The 22,052-nt window shown below is 40.8% G+C and overlaps 2 protein-coding genes and 1 long non-coding RNA gene across 3 annotated transcripts; 2 read left to right on the top strand and 1 right to left on the bottom strand.

Moving 5' to 3' along the window:
- Nucleotides 1-2,342: 2,342 nt before the first annotated feature.
- On the bottom strand, nucleotides 2,343-16,959 carry LOC115748810. The gene is made up of 3 exons (XR_004016261.2): nucleotides 16,946-16,959; nucleotides 14,092-14,096; nucleotides 2,343-2,518 (listed from the first exon to the last, which is right to left on the bottom strand). It is a non-coding gene; the product is annotated as an uncharacterized LOC115748810 (long non-coding RNA).
- LOC115748806 (disease resistance protein RUN1-like) lies at nucleotides 5,755-12,951 on the top strand. The gene is made up of 8 exons (XM_030685441.2): nucleotides 5,755-6,221; nucleotides 6,501-7,575; nucleotides 7,966-8,250; nucleotides 8,339-9,871; nucleotides 10,611-10,677; nucleotides 11,019-11,296; nucleotides 11,367-11,667; nucleotides 11,746-12,951. Exons 1-8 carry the CDS (start codon nucleotides 5,770-5,772, stop codon nucleotides 12,699-12,701), a joined length of 4,947 nt encoding a protein of 1,648 aa, XP_030541301.1. The 5' UTR covers nucleotides 5,755-5,769; the 3' UTR covers nucleotides 12,702-12,951.
- A 2,054-nt stretch (nucleotides 16,960-19,013) lies between the features above and the next one.
- LOC115748808 (disease resistance protein RPV1-like) lies at nucleotides 19,014-21,951 on the top strand. The gene is made up of 4 exons (XM_030685443.2): nucleotides 19,014-19,571; nucleotides 19,826-20,921; nucleotides 21,078-21,395; nucleotides 21,481-21,951. The coding sequence occupies exons 1-4, from the start codon at nucleotides 19,057-19,059 to the stop codon at nucleotides 21,949-21,951; spliced, it is 2,400 nt and encodes a 799-aa protein (XP_030541303.1). The 5' UTR covers nucleotides 19,014-19,056.
- Nucleotides 21,952-22,052: the final 101 nt, after the last annotated feature.

The raw sequence follows: 22,052 nt of genomic DNA on the forward strand, positions 1-22,052 counted from the left end.
TTCTTGCAAGGTTTTTCACTTAAATCTGTGTGTTCATTTATTCTTCTCGGTTTTAATTTCCTTAAAACTTCTGCATTAGTCATAACGAATAGGTTATAGCTAATTGGAGAAACTTTTGTATGAATATCCATCGGTTTGTTTACGGGTGATAAAAAATCGTAACTCGGATGGATTAACCATTTCCCAAACTAGTCCATTTGATCTTAGACTGCGTTTGGTCGTCCGGATGTCTAGTCGGGATAGGATTGGATATGATAGAATAAGAAATTCATACGTTTGGCCGTCTGGATTTCTAGTCAAGATAGGACTAAATAGGATTTAATAAGAAATTCAAGGATTTAATCATATCATTTCTGCCATTTAGTGAATTGTGAATTTAAAGTCGGACATCTTTATATCCTATCCTATCTATTGTTCGGTAGAAACTGGATATGACTGGATTTATGATTGGAGCTGATACATTCCAGATGATGAACTCGTAACTTGCCTCTCTCTTCGATTTCTTTGCATCATCCTTGGGGAAATGGAACAAAGTGGGGGTTGTGAATTTGTGGCTCTAAATTTCTTCAGAAATGATAAGAAAGAAGAAAAGAAAAAAGGGACATTTTGGGGCCCGATAAATCTTTGAGTTGATGGGGCCGAAGAAAGGGAAGACAAACTAGATCGAGATCACCACTGGCGGCCTCACCTCTGCCAGAGAAGCCGAGGTTATCGCTATTACTGACCATAAATTTCCTACCAATGATAGCACCAGAAATGGAAACAGTAACATAAGGATCGCTGGTTATCTTAGACATTTACCCTTTGATTTTGCCTTTAACCTTGACGGGAATTTTACCAAGCACGTCCCCTAATTTGCTATGAAACATATCCAAATTGGGGCGTTTTTAGGCATCCTTCACCCAAATGTCTAAGTTTCCATGTAGGAGTTGCAACTCCAGCCATTGCTTGCTGGTCTTAATGGGAACATTCTGTTGACCCTGGACATGGGATGATCCTCTGAAGGACAAGGTTTCAGCGAAAAATGATCGAGCCATGGAAAAACTCATCATTACCGATGGAACTGAAACACTTGCAATAGTGACCGCTGTCGCCGAAGAGGTGGCCCGCCACTAGAGAAGATTCTCGCCACAACCAGAGAGGCGGCCCGTCGCTGGAGAGTTGGCTGGACATGGCGGAGAGGCGAATGAGGAGTGGCGGAGAGGGAGTGGCTTGAGCGTACAATTTATGGTATTATGGATAAGAGAAATTCTATCTGGCTCTATCTCACCCTCCTCCTAGGATAATTTTATCTCCCTATATCCCCTTTATCCTGTCTTTGAATAACTACCAAACATAGGATATGATAAAACATATCTCATCTTAAGTTTTATCTAAACGACCAAACGTAGTATTAGAGTTCGACAAGTCTAGCGGAAACCCTCACTTGTACCGGATAAGTTAGGTTAGATCTATCATAATCGTTGAATTTATGATTCTCACTCGTAATACCCACATAAATATCACCCGATCCAATGCGTTGGACTGGATTTTAGGGAAGAGATATGGCAACCCTAGAACTAGGTAAGCAAGGCCAATCACCTTTTCATTGTTTTCTCCAAAGGGCCTCGGTCACTTGATAATGACAAAGTTGGCAATGCGCCGGTTGGATCCACCGTGCCTTTCGAATAAAGAAGTAGGAAAGGTTTGTTTTTCCTATGACAAATCTAATTGGCGGCTCATCACGATCCAATTGTTACCCAGTAAATTACTTCTATAGAAGATGTTACCATTCATCGTGACACACCTTTTCCCAACTTTTGATATAGAAGGACTAATACCATTAAAATTTCTCAATTAATATATTTGTGCCACATTCATTCCAAATTAATTTTCGCAAAGTTCAAGTTGATATACCCGTGATAAATCTATCAAAGTTTTGGGACGAAATTAAAGTGAATGTGGCACAAATGTACCGGGCTTGGGATTTTTGTGACAAGAAAATTAGTTTCGGATAGATGTGACACGGATGTATTAGTTCATAATATTTTTATGACCTAAAAATTAATTTGAGATAAATGTGACATGCATATATCGATATATAATTTTTTATGGTACAAAGAATCATGTTTAGTAGTATAATCTGAAATAGCTATGTAGGATGGAACGGATTAATGACCACGAGGGCAAGCATCAAATTAATGAAAAAAGTTTGAGGATCACGTCGTGCATTTTGGACAAGTTCAAGATTATTGCCGTTCATCGCTCTTCCCCTACTTCACGTCGAAATCAAAGGAGGCTCTGCAATCGCGGCCCCATCGTCCAAAAGCACCGGGACCTTCTTGTGCGCTGGGTTCGACTTCAGAAGCAACTCGCTCTTCCCCTACTTCAAGTCTTCGACAATGAGCTTGTACTTGAGGCCCTCCAGTTTCAGAGCCCACTCGACCCTCGTGCAGAACAAGCTCGTCGCGGAGACGATGAGCTTTAACTTAGCCATGGTCGTGTTCTCTTGTTCTGTGCAGTGTAATCGAGTCGGGATCTCCCGTACATAAACAAATATGAGATGGGGTCTCGAAAATGGCCGCCGTGTTTAGTCAAATGCTGCGAAGTTTGAATCTTGGCGCAGAGAAAAGTCGCGGCCGTTGACGAGGAACAGTGAAAGGCAAGGCCAAGAAGGAGAAAATCGGAATAGATTTTATTAAAAGAAGGAAACAACACGCATCCCTTGTTCAATGACAGAAAAAAAAAACAGATAATTTTGACCTTTCGGGCTTGAAGAGATGGTTGGTGATGAAGCTGAAGATGGATGGCTTCCATGCTTCTCTCCGCCACACTTCTCGGGTCACCTCCTTCTGTTGCCCCGGCGGTGGCTCTCTCTCTCTCTCTCTCTCTCTCTCTCCCTCTCTCTTGTCTGGGTGTTCTTCAGGTGAAAGGTGGAAAAGTTTAAGTGCACATTATTTTTCTTTTGTGGCGTACGTGTTTGAAAAATTGCTTTTTTTTCGTTCATGAACTCAGTTGTTTTTAGCCGAACACTGGAAAAATGTGTGATTAAGCACAAATCTGGAAGAGGGTGTCATGAATTGTAATCTTCCATACATCGGAAATTTTAAGCTAAATCTGACTGGCGAGTCTTTAATGTCTCTGTTATCCAAACAGGGGATTATGAGTACATCGACGTGTTGACCAAGAATGAGGATGACCATCAGAATCACCACCAGCACCATCAAACGAAGAGGCTGAGGCTGATAATGGAAGTGGACTTCAAGTCTCGGTTCGAAGTGGCGAGGCCCACACAGAGCTACAGGGAGCTCACGGACGTGCCGCAATTGATCTTCGTCGGGGACGAGGTCAAGCTCAACCAGATCATCGCCCTCGCCTGGCCCGACACTGGCGGTGGCTTGGGAGAGGAGATGAGAGGGAAAAAAAAAAGAAAAAAATATAAAAAAGAATAAATGATGAAAATACTCTTCGGTCAGGCTCTTTTTTGAAATAAAGAGAGTACTTCATGCCCATAATTGAGAAAATAAGTACATTTGAGGTCTTTAATTGAAATTTTTCCTCCTTTTTTTTTCTAATAAAAAAATCATCAATTTTTACTCTAATATTAAATCTGTTCCTATTAGACTTCTACCCAAAAATTATCTTTAGTTGTCCCTAATTTTCATATCTTAAAATGATTTCATTTTGGAGAATTTTGACAATATTTTTTTAGATGGATTTGTTATCCATGTAAAAATGGCACGTCGGTCCGTACCTATCACCTCATTACTTTTGTGATGCTGATTTTTCATTGATGTGGAAATGCCACGTCAAGTTTGGATGGTCCACATAGTAGAATTGATAATTGAATGAAAGTTTGTGGCATTTAAAAAATAAATTGGGACAGATTTGATATTGCACCTAAAGTTTGGGGTTTTTCCGAGACAAAAAAATAGTTCGGGAAGGATTTGGAATTTGATCTAAACATGGTGGATTATATTTTGAGATAAAAAAAATTTTGGGATGGATTTGAAATTGAACCTAAAGTAAGAGGTGTATTTTTTTTACCGAGAAATTCTACTGCCCCGTCGCCTTGCTCGTGCGTTCATTCGCTCGTGCACCATGATGGCGTGCCTCGACTTCGCGGCCCCATCGCCTCGCTAGTTCGTTCGCTCGTTCACTTGCTCGTCCTTCTTTTTCTTGTTTTCTTTTAATCATTTCTTTATTATTCAATTTGTTTTCTTTTAATCATTTTTTTAAATTTCTTTTTCTTGTCGCTCCGTGGCCCTGTCGCCTCGCTCGTTCATTCGTTCGCTTGCTCGTTTTTTTTTCTTGTTCTCTTTTAATCATTTTTTTATTATCCAATTTGTTTTCATTTAATCATTTTTTAATTTCTTTTTCTCATCGCTCCGCGGCCTTGTCGCCTCACTCGTTTGTTTGCTTGATGACGCGCCTCGACTCCATGGCCTCGTTGCCTCGCTCGTTCATTCGCTCGCTCATTTTTCTTTTTCTTGTTTTCTTTTAATCATTTTTTTAAAAGAAATAAAAAATGCGCGAGGCAACAAGGCCGTGGAGTCGAGGCTCGTCATCGTGGTGCATGAGCAAGCGAACGAATGAGAGAGGAGACGGGGCCGCGGAAAGACGAGAAAAAGAAATTTAAAAAAATGATTAAATGAACACAAATTGAATAATAAAAAAGATTAAAAGAAAACAAGAAAAAGAAAATTTAAAGGGTTAATACCATGGAAAACCCCAAACTGGTGCACTTGTGACAAATTTATCCCAAATTATTTTTTTGACCACAAAAAACCCTAAACCGGTACACATGTGACAAATTTACCCTCTGTTAATTTTCATTAAATTTAACTATCAAATTGTTGATTTAGTGACATGTGATAGTTGACGGGTATACCAATATGGGGTTTTAACCCTCTATTTGTTACAGGTTTATCAATTTGAGATAGGCGATCTTGGGATCCGACAGGTGCGGTCTCGTGGAAGGCAAAAGCATTAGAGACGAGGTCTTCGAGCTATCGCATTTCTTTGTAAGATCGAAGACTTGCTTTCCGTATCATTGTTACCGGGTTATCCTCATGGTCTCCATGGTCGGAATCTTCACTGCTTGGTCGCCCTAAGGCTTACCTATTTATGTCAAATCGTGAACCTCCTTCCTTCGGTAGTCTCTTCTTGTACGATGACACCATCCATAGTGCACGGATGGGTGGAGCACCAAGGGTTGTGTCCTCCTATACCGTAGCGGACCAAAAGCCAAAACAAAGTGATGATTTAACTAGGGGTGAATTTGTCACATGTGTACCAGTTGAGGGTATTTCGTGGTCAAAATAATTAGTTTAGGGTAAATTTGTCACAAATATACCAGTTTACGGTTTTTGGTGGTAAAAAAAATAGTTTGGGGTAAATTTGTCACATATGTACCGGTTTGGGGTTTTTCGTGGTCAAAAAAATAGTTTGTGGTAAATTTGTCACGGGTGTATCGGTTTAGGGTTTTTCATGGTATTAACCCAAATTTAAAAATAAAGTTGTTCGGCACGCAACTATCAAACTGCCGTGCAACACCCAAACTGGTAAATAATTTTTTTTAAAACCTATTTTGGTGAAACAAAAAAAAATTATATATACTAAATTGGAAAAAAAGCCCGGGGAAAGCCCGGAATTTTGCTTCCTTGAGATTGGCGGTCCTAAGAAACGGTCGTACCCTTTTCCGCTTCATAGAGCTCGGAAACGTGCATTTGCTGAACTGAACTGGTGCGGCGGCTCGGGTACTTCGGTTTTTCTCTGCGTCCGGTCGCGATGGAAGGGCGCGACTATGAAGTGTTCTTGAGCTTCAGAGGACGGGACGTGCGCAGGGGCTTCGTCAGTCATCTCTACGCCCGTCTCAGAGATGCGGGAGTCCGTACGTTCGAAGCCGGCGAGTATCTCCCCATCGGCGAAGAGATCGGCCCGCGTCTGCTCGGAGCGATTGAGCAATCAAAGATCTCCATACCCATCTTCTCTGAAGGGTATGCTTCTAGCAAATGGTGCCTTGACGAGCTCGCTCGTATGGTGGATTGCAGGAGTAGGAAGGGACAGATAATCATGCCTATTTTCTACGATGTCCAACCATTCGAGGTTCGACGCCAAACCGGAGGTTACGGGGAGGCCTTTCTTGGGCACGAGGAGCGAGTGGACGATATGACCATCTGCAAGTGGAGAGCTGCTCTCATTGAGGTTGGAGGGTTAAGGGGATGGAACGTGGCTAACAGGTACCTCATTATCTTCCACCCTTGATGAACGCTATAATGCAGGGGACCAAGAGATTTAAGTGCGAAACCTTTTGCATCTCATCGTACCGTGCTTTATCTGTGTCGATTGTTAAGAATATTTGCCACTAATTGCGTGGCCTGTTTGTCTAAAGCTGATTGCTGTATTGATAGCTTTCGGAAGGAATGCGTGAACTTTTTTTACTGCAAACTACTCTAGTTATTGGATTATCATTAACCTTTGTGCATGTGTGTTATGCACGCGCACACGCATTGATACAGCTTAGGCGGAGAAGCTTCAATCATCGATGGAGTTGTCGCAAATGTGTTGAAGGTATTGAATAGATACTTTGTTGGAATCGAGCATCATGTGGAGGGAGTTGTGGAATTACTAAATGTGGAATCTAGTGATGTTCGTGTAGTTGGAGTACATGGCATAGGGGGCACCGGGAAGACAACCATTGCCAAGTCCATCTACAAAAGAATTTCTCATCTCTTTGATGGCTGTAGCTTTCTGGAGAGCGTTAGAGAAAATGTGAAAAAACCAGGAGGTTTAGTTAATTTGCAAGGTCAGTTGATTTCTGACCTTCTAGGTGAAATGCATAGACCAACTCGTATTGTCGTTGACGGGGCTAAGTCCCTTAGAAGCAGATTCTTGCACAAAAAAGTTCTGATTGTTCTCGATGATATTGAACCAAGCTTTGACCTTACCCCAGTTTTAGGAATTCTTGATTGGTTAGGCTCTGGAAGCAGGATCATAATCACTGCCAGAGATGAACAAGCTTTAGATGAGCTTAAAGTGTTCCTGAAGTATAAGGTCATGGGCATGCAACAAGGTGACGCCCTTAAACTTTTCCTCGCCCATGCCTTTGAGGGGAGATCTGCTCCAGATGACTTTGCCACTCTGTCTGAAGACATTGTATCAACTATGGACCGGCTTCCACTGACTATCGAGGTTGTCGGCTCGTATCTATTTTCTAAGAGCAAGGACGCGTGGGAGCGGACATTAGACGAGTTGAAAAAAGTACCTGAGCAAGTTCAACAGAAGATGATGGTAATCATCGAAGAATTGCCTGACAAGCAAAGACAGATATTTCTGGACATTGCTTGTTTCTTCGTTGGAGAGGACGAAAGTGTTACATGCTACCTGTGGTCTGACCTTGATTCGGCAAGCAGAGTGGAATTAGAAGGGCTCGTCCTCTCGTCCATTGTTAAGATTGAGAATAAAAAGCTATGGATGCATGATGAACTTCGAGAGCTAGGTAGGAATATGGTCAAATGTGAACATCATGAACCTGGAAAGCGCAGCAGATTGTGGATTCACGAGGAAGCCTCAGATGTGCTCATGGAGAAAAAAGTAAGATACAAGTTCATCACTGGCTTACCTTATGATTGTATGCCTTACAACTCATGTTCCTTCTTCATAGAGGAAAGACAATTAGGATGCATTTGTTTCGTGGAAGATAAATGATTTCAAGAACATTGTCTTAAAAGAGATCGCTTTTCTTGAAATGATTAGTCAAGGAAAATTTTGTCATTATTGATAACTATTTATGTTAGAATATTTTTGTTGATTCGTTTTTGTAAGACATACGGTAAATCATTTTTAGGAAAATATTTCCAAATCATTCGTCTTTTGCGAAACAAATGGACCCTTTAATAAAATCTTTTTTTTTTTAGTTTGAAGTCTCCACAGAATTTGTGGGGAAATGCTGAGTCCCTTGGTAATCCTATATTCCACGTGCAGGGAACGGAAAGTGTTGAAGGTGTTCTTCTCAAATTTGACAGTAGGTCACAATGCAGTTTTAGTCCAGCACATTTTGCGAGTACATCCAACATGAGATTCCTTCAATTGGATCAGGCAAACCTCGAAGGGAATTTTGAGCGGCGTCTGTCAAGTTTAAGATGGCTCCATTGGCAAGGTTGTCCTCGGAATCTTGGTGCTGAAAATTTGGATTTGAAAAAGTTGGTTATTCTAGATCTTTCCTGGAGCAAGGTCAATGAAAAATGGAAGGGTTGGAGTGAAATCAAGGTAGACAAATATACTTTTTTTTTTTTAATTTCATTTGTCGAATGGTTGCAGAAAATTTTACTGATTTCATCCTTCTATTTTCTGACAGAAAGCAGAGAATTTGAAAGTTTTGAACCTCACCGGTTGTGTTGACTTGGTCAGAACTCCAGACTTATCTTCTTATAAACGTCTAGAGAGATTGATTCTTGAAAACTGCATTTGGTTGGTAGAAATTGATTCATCAGTAAGAAGTCTGCAGCGCTTGGTTTCACTGAACTTGAGGTTTTGCACTGAACTCAATAAGTTGCCTGAAGAGCTGGGTGTCATGGAATCCTTGGAAGAAATTCTTCTAGATGGAACTGCTGTTCAAGAAATTCCTTCCTCCATCGGTCACATGAAAAATCTCAGAAGATTCAGCGCCTGCAACTGTCTTTCATTGATCCAGCTGCCTGATTCAATGAGCCAGGTTAAATCTTTGAGCGTCCTTGCACTGAATGGGACCAAATTAACTAAACTTCCCACGTCTATTGGAGAGTTAGAAAGGCTACAACACTTGTCAATAAGTCATTGTAGGTCGATATTGAAGTTACCAACTTCCTTGGGGACTTTGGCTTCATTGATCGAACTTGATCTATCAAGCACTGCAATTGTTGAATTACCTGATGATGTCGAAAAGTTAAATCTTTTGAAAGTCCTAAAAATAGATTTTACTTTTGTAAGAAAGCTGCCTGATGCTATATGGACGTTGAAGAGGCTGGAAGAGCTGCACGCTTCAAGATGTCGGAGTTTGGATGGGGAAATTCCTAGAGATATTGAGAAGCTTTCGGAATTGAGGGTCTTAAAGCTTGGATACTCTCGGATTCATGGTCTATCAGATAAAATTTCTAGACTTTCCAAACTCCAAACGCTCGATCTGCTTCATTGTGACAAGCTCCGTAAGGTGCCCAAGCTTCCTTCCACTTTAATAAGCCTCTCTGTCAGTTCTAAATTGATGGACACAATCCCGGACATCAGTAACCTTGTTAAGTTAGGAGAGTTATTCGTGGCTGATGGATCCCAGGAACAGGTGTTACCTGTCGAACGTCAAATTGAGGCAATAGGATGCACTAATTTGCAGCTCGGGAGTTTGCTAGAGCTAACGATATTGCAGCTATCTGTGTTGAAGATCCAACCCGCTGGGTTGCATCACCTTATGAAGCTCAGGAAACTCTCCCTTTGCTGCATTCACTTGGAAGAGCTACCACACCTTCCTCCAGTTTTAGTCACTCTATCACTTCGCCATTACAAATCGCAGAAAAATTTTCCCGATCTTTCACATTTGCAGCTCCTGTCAGAATTCGAGCTTTTCGACTGTGCGTTAACAGAAGTTCCGGGCCTCGGGAAGTTCAAATCCTTGCGAGTTTTCAGAATATCTCACTGCAACCTGCAACAGCTGGATGAGCTGGAAAACTTGGTACTTTTAGAATCATTGAATGTTTCGTACTGTCAAAGTCTTAGGGAACTTCCCGATCTATCAAAACAGAAGTGGAACCATATTAAAATCAAGGGCTGTCCGAACATTCCTGATATTAAGAGTGTGGAACACCTGAATTCCTTCGAGAAGCCAAGCAGTTCAATGATTGAGGCAGAAAGCTCAGCCAAGGTAACCAACACTTGCATTTTCCCACATAGATGGAGGATGGCACTTGATAGAATGAATTGCTTCTTAATAACCAATATGCTTGACACGCTGAATTACGATGCGCGGGATATTTTTTCCCATTAACACATGCATAATAATTTTTCAAGTGAAATTTGTGTCATCAAGACTTTATATCTCTCTCATCTGTTTTAATGGGAAGATGGGTCCAAATATGTAAGTACTCATCTTCTTTTTCTTCTTTAAAAGGGCATTCTTTTTTTTTTTGTTGGGTGATATACAACCAAAGAATTTCTATTTGGGCCAATTAGTTTAATCATGCTTTCCAGATATGTTGTTACGTACTCAATCCAGAACATTGAATGTTGTATTGGTATCTTAAATCTTTGATGTGGTGCGGAAAAGCGCTGACCACTGTACTAGTATCTTAAATTCTGATGTGGTGCTTCCGTTATGTTCAAGTTAATTCTTAATCCTAAGAGCTGGCAATAAATTGGGATGAGTGGCTCATGGAAGGTTTTCCATTCTCCAAACTAGTCTCTTGTAATTCAGACTCGTTTGACGAGCTACTCTTCCAAAGACATAGTCTGATCAATACTGTCCATGAAATCTGAAAACTCGTTTGGTCTCTTTTCACATTCAGTCAGTTTGAATCTAAGCATCAATCTTTATAACCTTCTGACACATGGTAGAAATCTTAATTTGATGCACTGAATACATGCTTACCCAAGTTTTGTCACAGGTGGAGTTTAGCAAACCAGCTAATACCGAACCTTCTTCCATTCAGGGTGTCAAACGCAAATACAAAGGTACGCTCTACATTGAGATTGTCAAATCGGAGTTGTTCTATAAGATTATGTATGACTTCAACCATGAAATGTAGAACACTGAAAGAGGTCATGGCTAGAAAGCTGCCAGACTAGAAGGGATTATTTCAAGCTATGCAGTATTGTTGGAAATGGCTACACTTATTGACTAAGTCTACAAGCGCTGACAAACATCATTGTCCCGTTTTATCCTCAGATTACTTTCTGCTTGAAAATGGCACTTTATCTATCCAACAAAAGAGGCGAGGCGAGGCGAGGCACTTCGCTATGTGACCTTGTCTCCTTTCTCAATAGATGATTGACAGACATTTTTTGTGTAACAGCTGTTTCTCCAACTGATAAGACTACATCAGGGAAGGACGATTGCATCACTTTCCATGTTGATGATGAAGATACAGATGAAGGTAACGTTCTAGAAAGGAAGAAGAATAAATCTGCTAAAAGCATTGCCTTGGCGATTTTTGACAAGCCCAGTCTTCCTCCTAAAGCTCGAGCAAAATCTCCCAAGTCTGACAAGCCAATCACTGAAACTATGGGCACTTCTAACTTGTCAAGTTCTCCCTCTGTTGGAGTTTCATCAACCACAAGGGGTAGAGTGACGGTAATCCAACTGATGTCTTCCTTTTCTATTTAATTGACTCTGTCAATGATTAATTCCATATTTCTTTCAGACTGTCGCTTCCAAATTCAGCAGTCAGTCCATTTTCGGAAACAAACGAACACGCTCTTTTTCAAATAAATCAAACATAAGTTGTGTTGAGCCTGATAAGGATTCCAGTTTGTCGGTGGATCTGATAGGGCCCGAAACTACTGGCATCTCTCCATCGACAGATGGGACGAGGTCTGAGACAATGGATGCATCTCTCATTCCTAGTACGGACAATCAAACGGAAGGGATCACCGATGGCATCCATCAGAGGCTGTCGGTTCAAACTACTCCTGCACTTTTGCTTCTCCCAGGGCCAAGACAAGGTATTAAGTTTGCTTTGCTTCCCATCATAATCCATTCCATTTGTATCATCAATGTTAGACCTTATCTTGCCTTATCAGGCACTGAAGGGGATTCATTATCCATTCCACCGCCTCCAGTGAGTGAAGCTGTTGATTCGAGGTCTTCTCTGGCAAGGCAGTACGAAAACATTAACAGCCCTGCAATCGTCGATGGTCATGAGCCCTCGTCGATGCCCGTTCCTGCTGTTAATCCATCACCATCATCTCCTGGGCATTCATTGCCACAACCAGTGGGTCGAACTGATGTTGCGGAATCTTCAAGTTCTTCTGCCAAAGCCAAGGTTGCTCTTGAACAGGTCGCAAGGATACTACACTCCAGGGTCACTAACTCCAGTAATGTTACATCCGAAGCCTTGTTAGCATCTGTCATTACTGATGAAGTGATTAAGGCTAAATGGACCGAGTTTCTCGAACTCTCCCATGGTGGTTTCCCATCGATTGCAAATGACCCGGTAATCACCAAGCGGCTTAAGGCTTTAGCAAATGAACTATGTGGTAGTGATATCCGTTTCACAAAGTCTCTCAGGTTCAAGAAACAGTGTCAAGATTTCTTGGCTGAATTTCTACATGGGATAGACACTTATCAACAAAACTGCGAAAGAATCGCTGTTCTGGTAGTCTCGGAAAAGGACTGTCGATATCCTCATAGCTCCATCGAGGAAGTCTGTCGTAGCTTGAAGATCAAACAAGATGCCCTGCAGACTTTGGTGAATGACCGGGCTGGCCTTGATGCTGAGGAGGCAGACCTTGAGAGACGACTAGGCGAAGTTAGAAATCAACAGAGACTCAAAGACATCCAAATGGCTCAGATTGAAGGGGCTTTGTGGCAGGATATTGGTTCTTTTAATACACTGATGGGTGAGAAAAATCGACTCGACGAGGAGATGGCCGAGAAGCGACGCATCAAGAATAAGCTTTTACTTGAAAATAGTCGGTTTGACCATATCATGTCAACTTTCCAAAGAGAAGTCAGGGACTTTGTAAACAACATGTAATCATCGAGTGCATTTTAACTTCCCGGCCACGATCCTCCTTTTCGCGTTTCCTCTTGGGGAAACGGGATAAGGAAGAGGTGTGGAGGTATTGTCTAAAGGCGGGCCAACTATCCTCGATTAGATGCGGGCTCTCCCAAATTCATATCTTACGCGATGTTGGATTTTGTTTTAATTTTGATTTAGCCTAAGGGATTCTAGAAGTCGATTAGGCTGTCGAGATCGGCTAGAAACCAAACTAGGAACCAAACAAGACACGGGAGCTTGTCTTCTACATAATCGCTGCCTCTAGTTTGGCAGGATTGTTCATCTAAGTGATCAAGCGATTTTTACTGTTTATGATCCTAAAGGTCTTAATATCGATTCGTACCCATGCAATGTTCTTTTGTGGGGGATTTATTGTGTTCCTAAAGGTTGTCCTAACCATTCTAAAAAAGTAAAGGAAAAACCAATTTATTTAGATGTGCGGGAATTAAACACTCAAAAATTGAAATGACCTTAAAGTAAAAATGCAAAAATGAAATCCCGTTACATGTCGGGCAAAGAATACTAGTTCGCCTTGTTCTTAACTCACGGAACATAAACCCCATAAGCCTGAGTCGATACTAAGTCGGGTAAAGAATAGACATTGCTTTGTTGTAAGCCTTGGGACATGAACCCCATAAGCTTGAGAGACAAAGTCTAATTCTTGAATTTGAGCTAGACTAGGGCGAGCCTAAACTATACTCAATTTTATTAAAGGTGATAAGACTAATCTAGACTAAGTTAATCACTTATTAAGAGAGTGATGCTAAGTCTAATTTGATTTTTATTTGCTAACTATTCTAGCTAGAACCTAGGTTAGTTTGATTACTAACTGTTAAGTCTATTAGCTAAGCTAGTATAATTAACACTAAACTAAGCTTTGATTACTTACTAGGCACTGCAAAACAAAGCTAATCAGGATTGACAAGGTCCCCGTGGCGTGTAGGCGTTCACGTTTTTTGCCCCTTTACGTTTCTCAAGCATCTAATAAAGGAGAAAAGAGAGGGGATTACATAAGCTAAGGTTTGGTAAGGTAATGGATTGAGCTCTGACAAGTTAATTGGGCTTGAGCTACCAAAATATTATGGTCGCAACCCTTGCCGTAGTTGGCGAAGGCTCGTGTATATTGTCATGGATAATGTGATATCAAGATACTAAATGGTTACCAAAAAGAAGTGGGAGAATTTTCTTAATGTTTGGTGATAAAAACCAAGATAGGATATGTTTTATACCATCTTGTATTCGGAGGATGTCTAGAAAAGAACAAAGGGGAATATAGCCCGGATATGGGATGGGGTAGGATAGACCCGGACAAGATTTCTCAAGAGAGTAGACATGAGAAAAATCAGGTTTTTTTCACAACCAACACCTCTCCTCCATGCCGGGCCGCCTCTCTAGCTGCGGCAACCATCAAGTGGGGCCACCTCTACAGCGGCGCCGGGGTGGGGTCTTCGGCAGCAAAGCCAAGTATCTTCACAACCTCATTTTTTAATCGATAGTCTCGCATGATAGGAGATCGTACCCTTCGTTCTTTAATCGCTTGAACCTTTACAACATTCGAAAGGGGTCTAGCTTCCAAGCTCAATCTTGAAGCTCAACCCTTAAGATGCTAGAAATTTCTAATTCACAAGTTCTACCTTGGTGGCAAGTGAAGAGCATACTGAATCACATCGTACTACCAAATTAACAAAACGATTCTAAAAGCCTAAGAATCATGCTTGGATGAGAAGAAGAGAGGAGAACTTAGAAACTCATTTTAGAGAAAACTTCACACTGATATTCGGAGGCGGGCTTCGTCTGTCTGATTACATAACTCGGGGGGTCTTATATAGGCAAAGGGAAACACTATTGGACAAAACACAAACATTGGATACGTAGATCCACCGATGCTAATAGACAATAACAGTATAGGACTCGACAATGACTGGACAACTTTTTTGAAGGAAAGATACACTCTTACACATAGGATCGAAAGCCGGCAAGATAGAGCCGACATTCGACAAGTCTATTTCAATACACCACCAAACCCTTCTTGAGTCTTGTCTTCTAAGCTATCCGGGCCATCCTTTCGCCTTTTATAAGCACGCAAAAGATGTTCTTATTTGTAGTTATCTATTATATCTTATGGGTCCTAGGAACCTAGCTAGTGGTGCTAATAGTTGGAGCTAGATGGAATATCCCAAGAACTAGAAGGAATATCTTGGGAGCTGGATGGAATATCCTTGGAGCTATATGCATAAGGATCTTGAGAAAGTGGTCCTCCTCATGGGTCTTGGGAGTCTGTGTCCATTGAAGATTGAATTGGCTAGTTCTGGTGAAAGATCTCTAAGGCTTCTCGATTGAAGTCATGCATGTGGACCTGGTCCAATGAGGGGTATGTTACATTTGATGGCCATATTTCTAGAGGCATAGTGCGGTTTTCTTGGCACAAGATTCTCTGAAACTCTTTATATTTAGGAGGGATGGATGAAATAGAACTTGGTAAAGTCTTGTGAACATGAGCAACTTGTTGATTGACTTGGGGCTTATACATGGTTGTTCCAAGCACGGATGGCTCGGATCTCACGTCTCCAAAAGAACTGATGAAGGTTCATGGTCTATGAAAGATCATAACATTATGTCTTTCTAGTTCGAGTCTTCCTACATGCTTTTGCATTCTGAACAATTCTTTCCAAGCACTAAGTGGCTGAAACCATAGCAACATATCAATCATGTTTCTCTAGTTGGAGTAATTACCTGCAAGTGCTTTGGACAAAACTCTAATGATTGAAGGGATTTGATGTCTGAGGAAATTTTCCATGGGATTGGACACCATGAATGACTGACGGGATGGAGAATGAGGTGGAGAAGGTGCAAGAGGAGCTGAAGGAGTTGGAGGTGGGAGTGATGCCTTTGCCTTACCCGGAGATTTTTTTTAATCTTTTTCCCATTTTTCAAATGTTCTCAAATGGCTAGAACATTAGATTTGGGAGGTTGTGCAGCAATACTTAGAATAGCTGTGAACGAGGAAGTTCCCGAGGAAGGTTCTATTTTTGAAGCTGGGGTTGAAGAAGGAAATAGAAGAGATTTAGTAGAAAAGAGGGGCCTTTGATTCTAGAGGATCCGGAGTTGGCGTTTAGGCTTTTCAATCTCGGGGTTTTGATCTTCTAGACAATGGTTGGGAGGAATTTGCTTTGTTTCAAACAAATAAAGTCTATTATGAAAATCTTCCAGCATCTTTTCGGACACAGTCGTGGTCCGATCCACTCATTCTAGGGGGGTAGCAATTTTACTCAGTGCCACATTCCGAGCAAGTGTATTTTTTGTTTGCCAGTTTAAAACAGTCTCAGTAGGAGTAGGTCCCTTGCGTCTTCCTTGCATGTCAACATCATTGGGTATAGGTATTTTGAACGCATGGTAATATCTTTACTGTGGATCATAGAACTTTCCGAGTGGAGGAAACTGGATGGTTCTAGAACTGGATTCTGGACTTGAAGACTATAATGGAAGGAAGTCTTCATGTTGAAACATGCAGATGCTAGGTAGCACGGGGTGGTTCTGGTTTTGGGGCACATGTATAGGGCCGAGGGAGTTCAAAGGGATAGGAGTTCTTTTTTACCCACTTTTGAATGGGCTTGTATAAAGGAGAAGTGACTGACTTCTTTGGTGATAGTGGAGGAGGAGTGCTGGCTTAGGTTCATCTGGACAAGTGGTCGTGTAGATATGCAACCAAAAATAATCCCTAATTACTACTTAGAAGATAGTGGTAAGCAGGGGTCGAATCCATAGAGAAACTAAAACAAATTCCAAGATTAGGTCGAGAAAGATGATAAATTTCTATTTTCTAAGGACTAAATATTATAAATTGAATTCCTAGCTAAAAGCAAGATAAATAATTTAACTGGAAAATTTATGGAGAAAACTCTCGCCTTTAAGTCTCGAATCCACGATACCTTCTTATTTGATTAGCCTCTTTGTTTGCACTATCAAACCTAACAAACTACAAGCTTGCTATTGTTGCGAAGATAATCTACAACCTATTCTAGTTATAACCTATCTTGTCGATTACTATCGTCTTTCTCTTTCCAAGCTTAGCAACCTTAGTTCGATCATATATAAATTATTGTTGGCCTTGATCGTAAACTGCAATTAAAACTATTGCTTGGGTATGAAATTAGAATCACAGAAACTAAAATCATAAACTTGATTTAACAATAAAATTCTTGAATAGAATAGATGAAAACGTAGTATCTCCCAAACAATCAAATGCAATACCAAACACTAAATATAAAGTTTATAATTCAAATAAGAAGTATCGTTTCATCTAAACCCAAAGACGATAGAATAAATTTAGCTACTCATGGAAATGAATGGCGGCGAAGAAATTGAAGAAGAACTCGAAGAAGAAGCCATGGTCGACATGAATGTTCTCAACGTTCCCTTTTTTTTTCTTTTCTTCAGGCTTCTCCTTCTTCTTTTTTCGTTCGTCATCTCTTCCTCGTGTCTGCAGTAGTCACCTCTGTTGTAACCAGGGATCTCGTCGTGATTGTCTTTGATTTCGGCCTATCCTCTCAATCAAGAGCTCATGGAAATCCAAACCCGCTAAAGATAAGATTTTCCAAAATTCACTTTGGATCTTGAATTTTAGGAAATATCAGATTTAAAAAATCTCTGCAGCTAGAGAATATTTCAAATTCGGTCTTCCGCTCCAATGATCAAAATATGGACCGATCACAAGAGGGTGGAGGTGGTGTAATTTGAGGGGGCTTGGGTGAGCCGTACTCAATTATGTATTGCCATCTTCCACCATCTTCGCCAAGTGATCCCACCATAGGGTTACCATCAAGGTATCTCTGGTAGAGAGAGTCATTGGTTGATCATTGATTTTCAAGGTAGCTCTCTTGGATGACCTGCATATGTGCATATTCAACTTGTTAAAAAAGATTGAATAATTTCATTGTTCAATACTTATTTACTCACTTGACAAGACAACAATTAAGGCCAGCGGTTTCAAAGGATTCAACTCTAAATCAAGACCCCTGGACCCCGGGTTCTTCCGGATTTGCTCAATCGATGTTGTGCTAGAATTTAGATAGCACAAACTTCTGTTCAATAATAATTCAATCATCAATAATAATTCAATCATCAGAACTCACGATTTAATAATTTATAAAACATTTTGATGTTTCAGCAAAATATAGCCGATCTTAGCTAAGCCTTGCCTCTAATTATTTAATTTTATATCCGCAGTTTCCCAAACAGTAGATAGAATATTACAAAATCTTTGGATTTCTTACCCTATTTTATTCGGACTAGAAATCCAGATGCAGCCTAAAAGAAGAAACTAAAACATGAGGAATCAGCAGATGATCTTGGAAAATCACCTTTAGCTCTTTAAAAATAGAGATGAGCAAATAGGGAAGAGAATTGCCTTTTTAACACCAAGTCCATGGCATAAAGGTGAAGATTCCGACAGATAAGGAAAGCCAGAATTTACATTCTTACTCTACGTTTTCATATTTCCTTTTAGAGGCTCACTATTGCATGTACATATTCTATGATTGATAAATACTGTGAACTTATGTCTGATATTTTCTTTTAATTGGAAGACGAACCTACATGATGGGATTTAGATATCCCTTAAACCATGTCAACTCTGGGGGATAAATTGATTTAGATAAACATTTATTCGTTTACAATTTTCTAAATGTTATTTCTATTGGTACACATCGACATAGACATTTAGAGCAATTCAAAACGTATTGTCATAAAACCGTATAATGCATGGCCACCTTGCTAGTTTCAAAGTAGTTAGGCTCCGTTTGTTTCATGAAATATGAATGATTTGGAAGATATTTGTATAATAATAATTACTTGTATCACTTGAAATAATTAGTAAATGAAAAATATTTTCATTCCCGGCAATAATTTATATCTAAACATTTGGTCGACGATGAAAACATTTTTTGCTTATTCATTTTTTTTTAAAATTATTCATTTTTCGTGAAATAAATGGAGCTTTTAGTATGGTTTCCGATTCCGGTGAATAGATGGATGTTCGAGCTATGTGAAATTATTTAATCGATAGTTAATCAATCATCGAATAGAATAGAATAGCAATAAAACCGCGAACGAGGTGTGGAAATGACAAATGGTTTGACTCACCCAATGGTCGTTTGTTTAGTTGTTTACCTCCGGCGGTTTCGTGGAAAGCCTCAATGGAGCTGGTCCAGTCCAGTCCAGTCCCAGTAATCATTATAATTTGTAACTACAGAAATTCTGCAAAGACGCAGCACCTCCTGCTCCAGCATTGTCCTGTAAGAAGAAAATTCTCCGAGCATTTGTCCAGCTGCAAATGGCGAAAGAAGGTCCTCACGGCGGTTCGAGCTCAGCATCATCAGCTCCGGAGACAGGAAACAACTTTGACGTGTTCCTGAGCTTCAGAGGAGGCGACACCCGAGATGTAATCACCGATGTACTCTACAGCAGCCTCGTTGGTGCCGGGGTCCGCACCTTCAGAGACGAGGAAGAGCTTTCCGATGGGGAGTCCCTCAAGAAGGAGCTTCCTAAGGCTATCAAACTGTCCAAGATCGGCATTCCCATCCTGTCCAAAACCTATGCCTCGAGTAAATGGTGCCTCCGAGAGCTGGCTCAGATGGTCGAGCAGCTCGATAATGATGGGATGATCATGATGCCCGTCTTCTTCGAGACCCCTGTGGATCATGTGAAGATGAAGGATGGGAAGGGTCGCTACGCCGATGACATTAGGGAACACAGGGAGAAAGGAGTAGTTGACCCGGCTGAGATCGAGAAATGGGAGAGTGCCCTCAAAAAAGTGACGTCTTTGAAAGGGCGGCAAGTTGATTGCGGGTAAGGTTCAAGGATATGTAGCTAGTTCTGCTTTCTTTTCTTTTCTTATCTTCTCTTGTTAGGGGTTTCGATGGGCATGGCCCAGGGTCAATCTGAGTTTTTCTTTTGGGATTTGGCTTGTGGTCACTCTGAATTGACTAGGAGACACACTCTTGCAGTTTCATATTTCATCAGTTTCAGATCTTTAGCCACAGTTAACAGCGTCCATGACTTCGTGCTCTTTCCTTCTTTCTGAAACTTTTTCTGTTTTCTAGGCAAGGAGAATTTGCAAAAATGTTGTTTGCAAAAGTTTTGAAGAAATTGAGAAAGGCTAAGCTCAAATTGTCCGACAAATTAGTCGGTATTGAAGACGGCTTGACTGAGCTGAGAAGAATGATGGATACCGACTCCAATGACGTGCGGATGATTGCCATCGCCGGCATTTCAGGCATTGGTAAGACAACCCTCGCAAAGTCTCTCTACAATGATATCTGCCACCTCTTTTGTGGTTGCAGTTTTCTCAGCGATATTCAAGCATCTACAAAGAGGGATCTTGTAGCTTTGCAAAACCAGTTGGTTTCTGACATCATCCGAAAGGACTTGGCAAACTTGAATTCCTTTGAGGAAGGAGTCAGCTTCCTCGAAAAAAGATTAACCAATCTGAAGGTCCTCATTCTTCTGGACGACGTGTGTGAGAAGACTCAGCTTGAAGCATTGGTTGGAAGTCTTGATTGGTTCGGTCCAGGGAGTAGGATCATTATCACAACCAAATATAAAGAAGTTCTCCGTGGACATGAAGTAACAGAAACTTATAACGTCCCAGAGATGACTCAGGGTGATGCTCTAACACTTTTCTGTAGATACGCCTTTGGTAAGGATTGTCCAGAACATGACTATGTTGATCTCTCTAACAAAATTATGACTGCTACTGGAAGGCTTCCATTAGCTCTTGAGCTCGTAGGTTCACAGTTTTTTCTGTTTCGCGATAAAGAAGATGTACGGAACAATCTTGTGGATAAGTTGAAAAGAGTACCGCATGATGATGTCCAGAAGAAGTTGAAGATTACTTATGAACTGTTATTAGAGGGTAGCCAACGGCATATTTTTCTCGACATAGCTTGTTTTCTTATAGGAGAGGATAAAAGAATTGCATCGTACATGTGGAAGGAACTTGACCTGTTCCCTTATCTCGAACTCGAGAAGCTCTGTCATATGTCCCTGGTAAAGATTGGAGATGACAACAGGATGTGGATGCATGATCAGTTAAGGAAGCTCGGCAGGCAAATTGTTCAAGACGATCTCAAGGAACATGGCAAGTGCAGTAGACTATGGGGACCCACTCAAGCTCGGGAAATTATTCAACAAGATGAGGTAAGATTTGACATTGCCTTTTTAGTCTGCCTATTTGATAATTAACTCTCCTAGTTTTGATTCCTTTTGGGAAGAGCGAAAGATCAGATGATCCTCAGTTCATGTCTGTATTGGGGTTACATTAGCTTCTGTCTGACAATGGTGTTTGACCAACAGCAGCAAATGAAGGTCGAAGCTCTGTGTCTTGGCATGGATAACCACTCCTTCACCGAACAAAAAGACATGGATGATCTATCGCAGACCTGTTGGACTCCTGCCCAATTTGGAAGAGTACCAAATCTCCGTCTCCTTATTATGGATCACTCTATTATTGAGGAGGATTTTAGAAATCTTCTTGCTAAGTTACTTTGGCTCCGTTGGCATGGTTGTCCAAGAGCTTTTGATGTATACAATTTGCATTTGGAGAACTTGGTTGTTCTCGATTTATCGTGGAGCAAGGTAACCGAAGGTTGGAAGTGTTGGAATTATGTAGAGGTACCTCAAATACTTTTGCATTTCCCTTTTCTCTTGAATACTTGCTGCAGAAGTAACAGTTTCTCTCAACTTGCACTGTTTGCAGCTGTCAAGGAAGTTGAAGGTTTTAATTCTCAGAGACTGTGTCGACTTGATACAAACTCCGAACTTTTCTAATTTCAAGGCTTTGGAGGTGCTGGTTTTAGAATATTGCTCTCATTTGGTTCATATTGACCCATCGATTGGTGAGTTGCAATGTATGCAAATTTTAGATCTGAAATTCTGCACTGACCTCAGTAACTTGCCCAGAGAACTTGATTCTCTGAAAGCTTTGAGAGAGCTTCGTCTTGACGGAACTTCTATAGAAAATATTCCAGTCTCGGAAGACATGAAGCATCTCAAAACTCTCAGCGCCTGCAACTGTAAATCATTGGTACGGATATCTAGTGAAATTGGAGATATAAAATCTCTAGAATTTCTTTCGCTGGATGGCTCTGGACTTGCCGTGCTCCCAGATTCGATTGGAAGGCTAGAAAACTTGAAACAACTGTCTTTGAGGGATTGTCAGTTGATGTAGAAACTTCCAGACGCCATTCGAAAACTGACGTCATTAGAGAATCCGGATATCTCGAGTACAGGAATTGATAAATTACCACGGGCAATTGGTAATGTGCAAAA

Source organism: Rhodamnia argentea, chromosome 4 (assembly GCF_020921035.1).
Source record: "Rhodamnia argentea isolate NSW1041297 chromosome 4, ASM2092103v1, whole genome shotgun sequence".
Classification (NCBI taxonomy): Eukaryota; Viridiplantae; Streptophyta; class Magnoliopsida; order Myrtales; family Myrtaceae; genus Rhodamnia; species Rhodamnia argentea.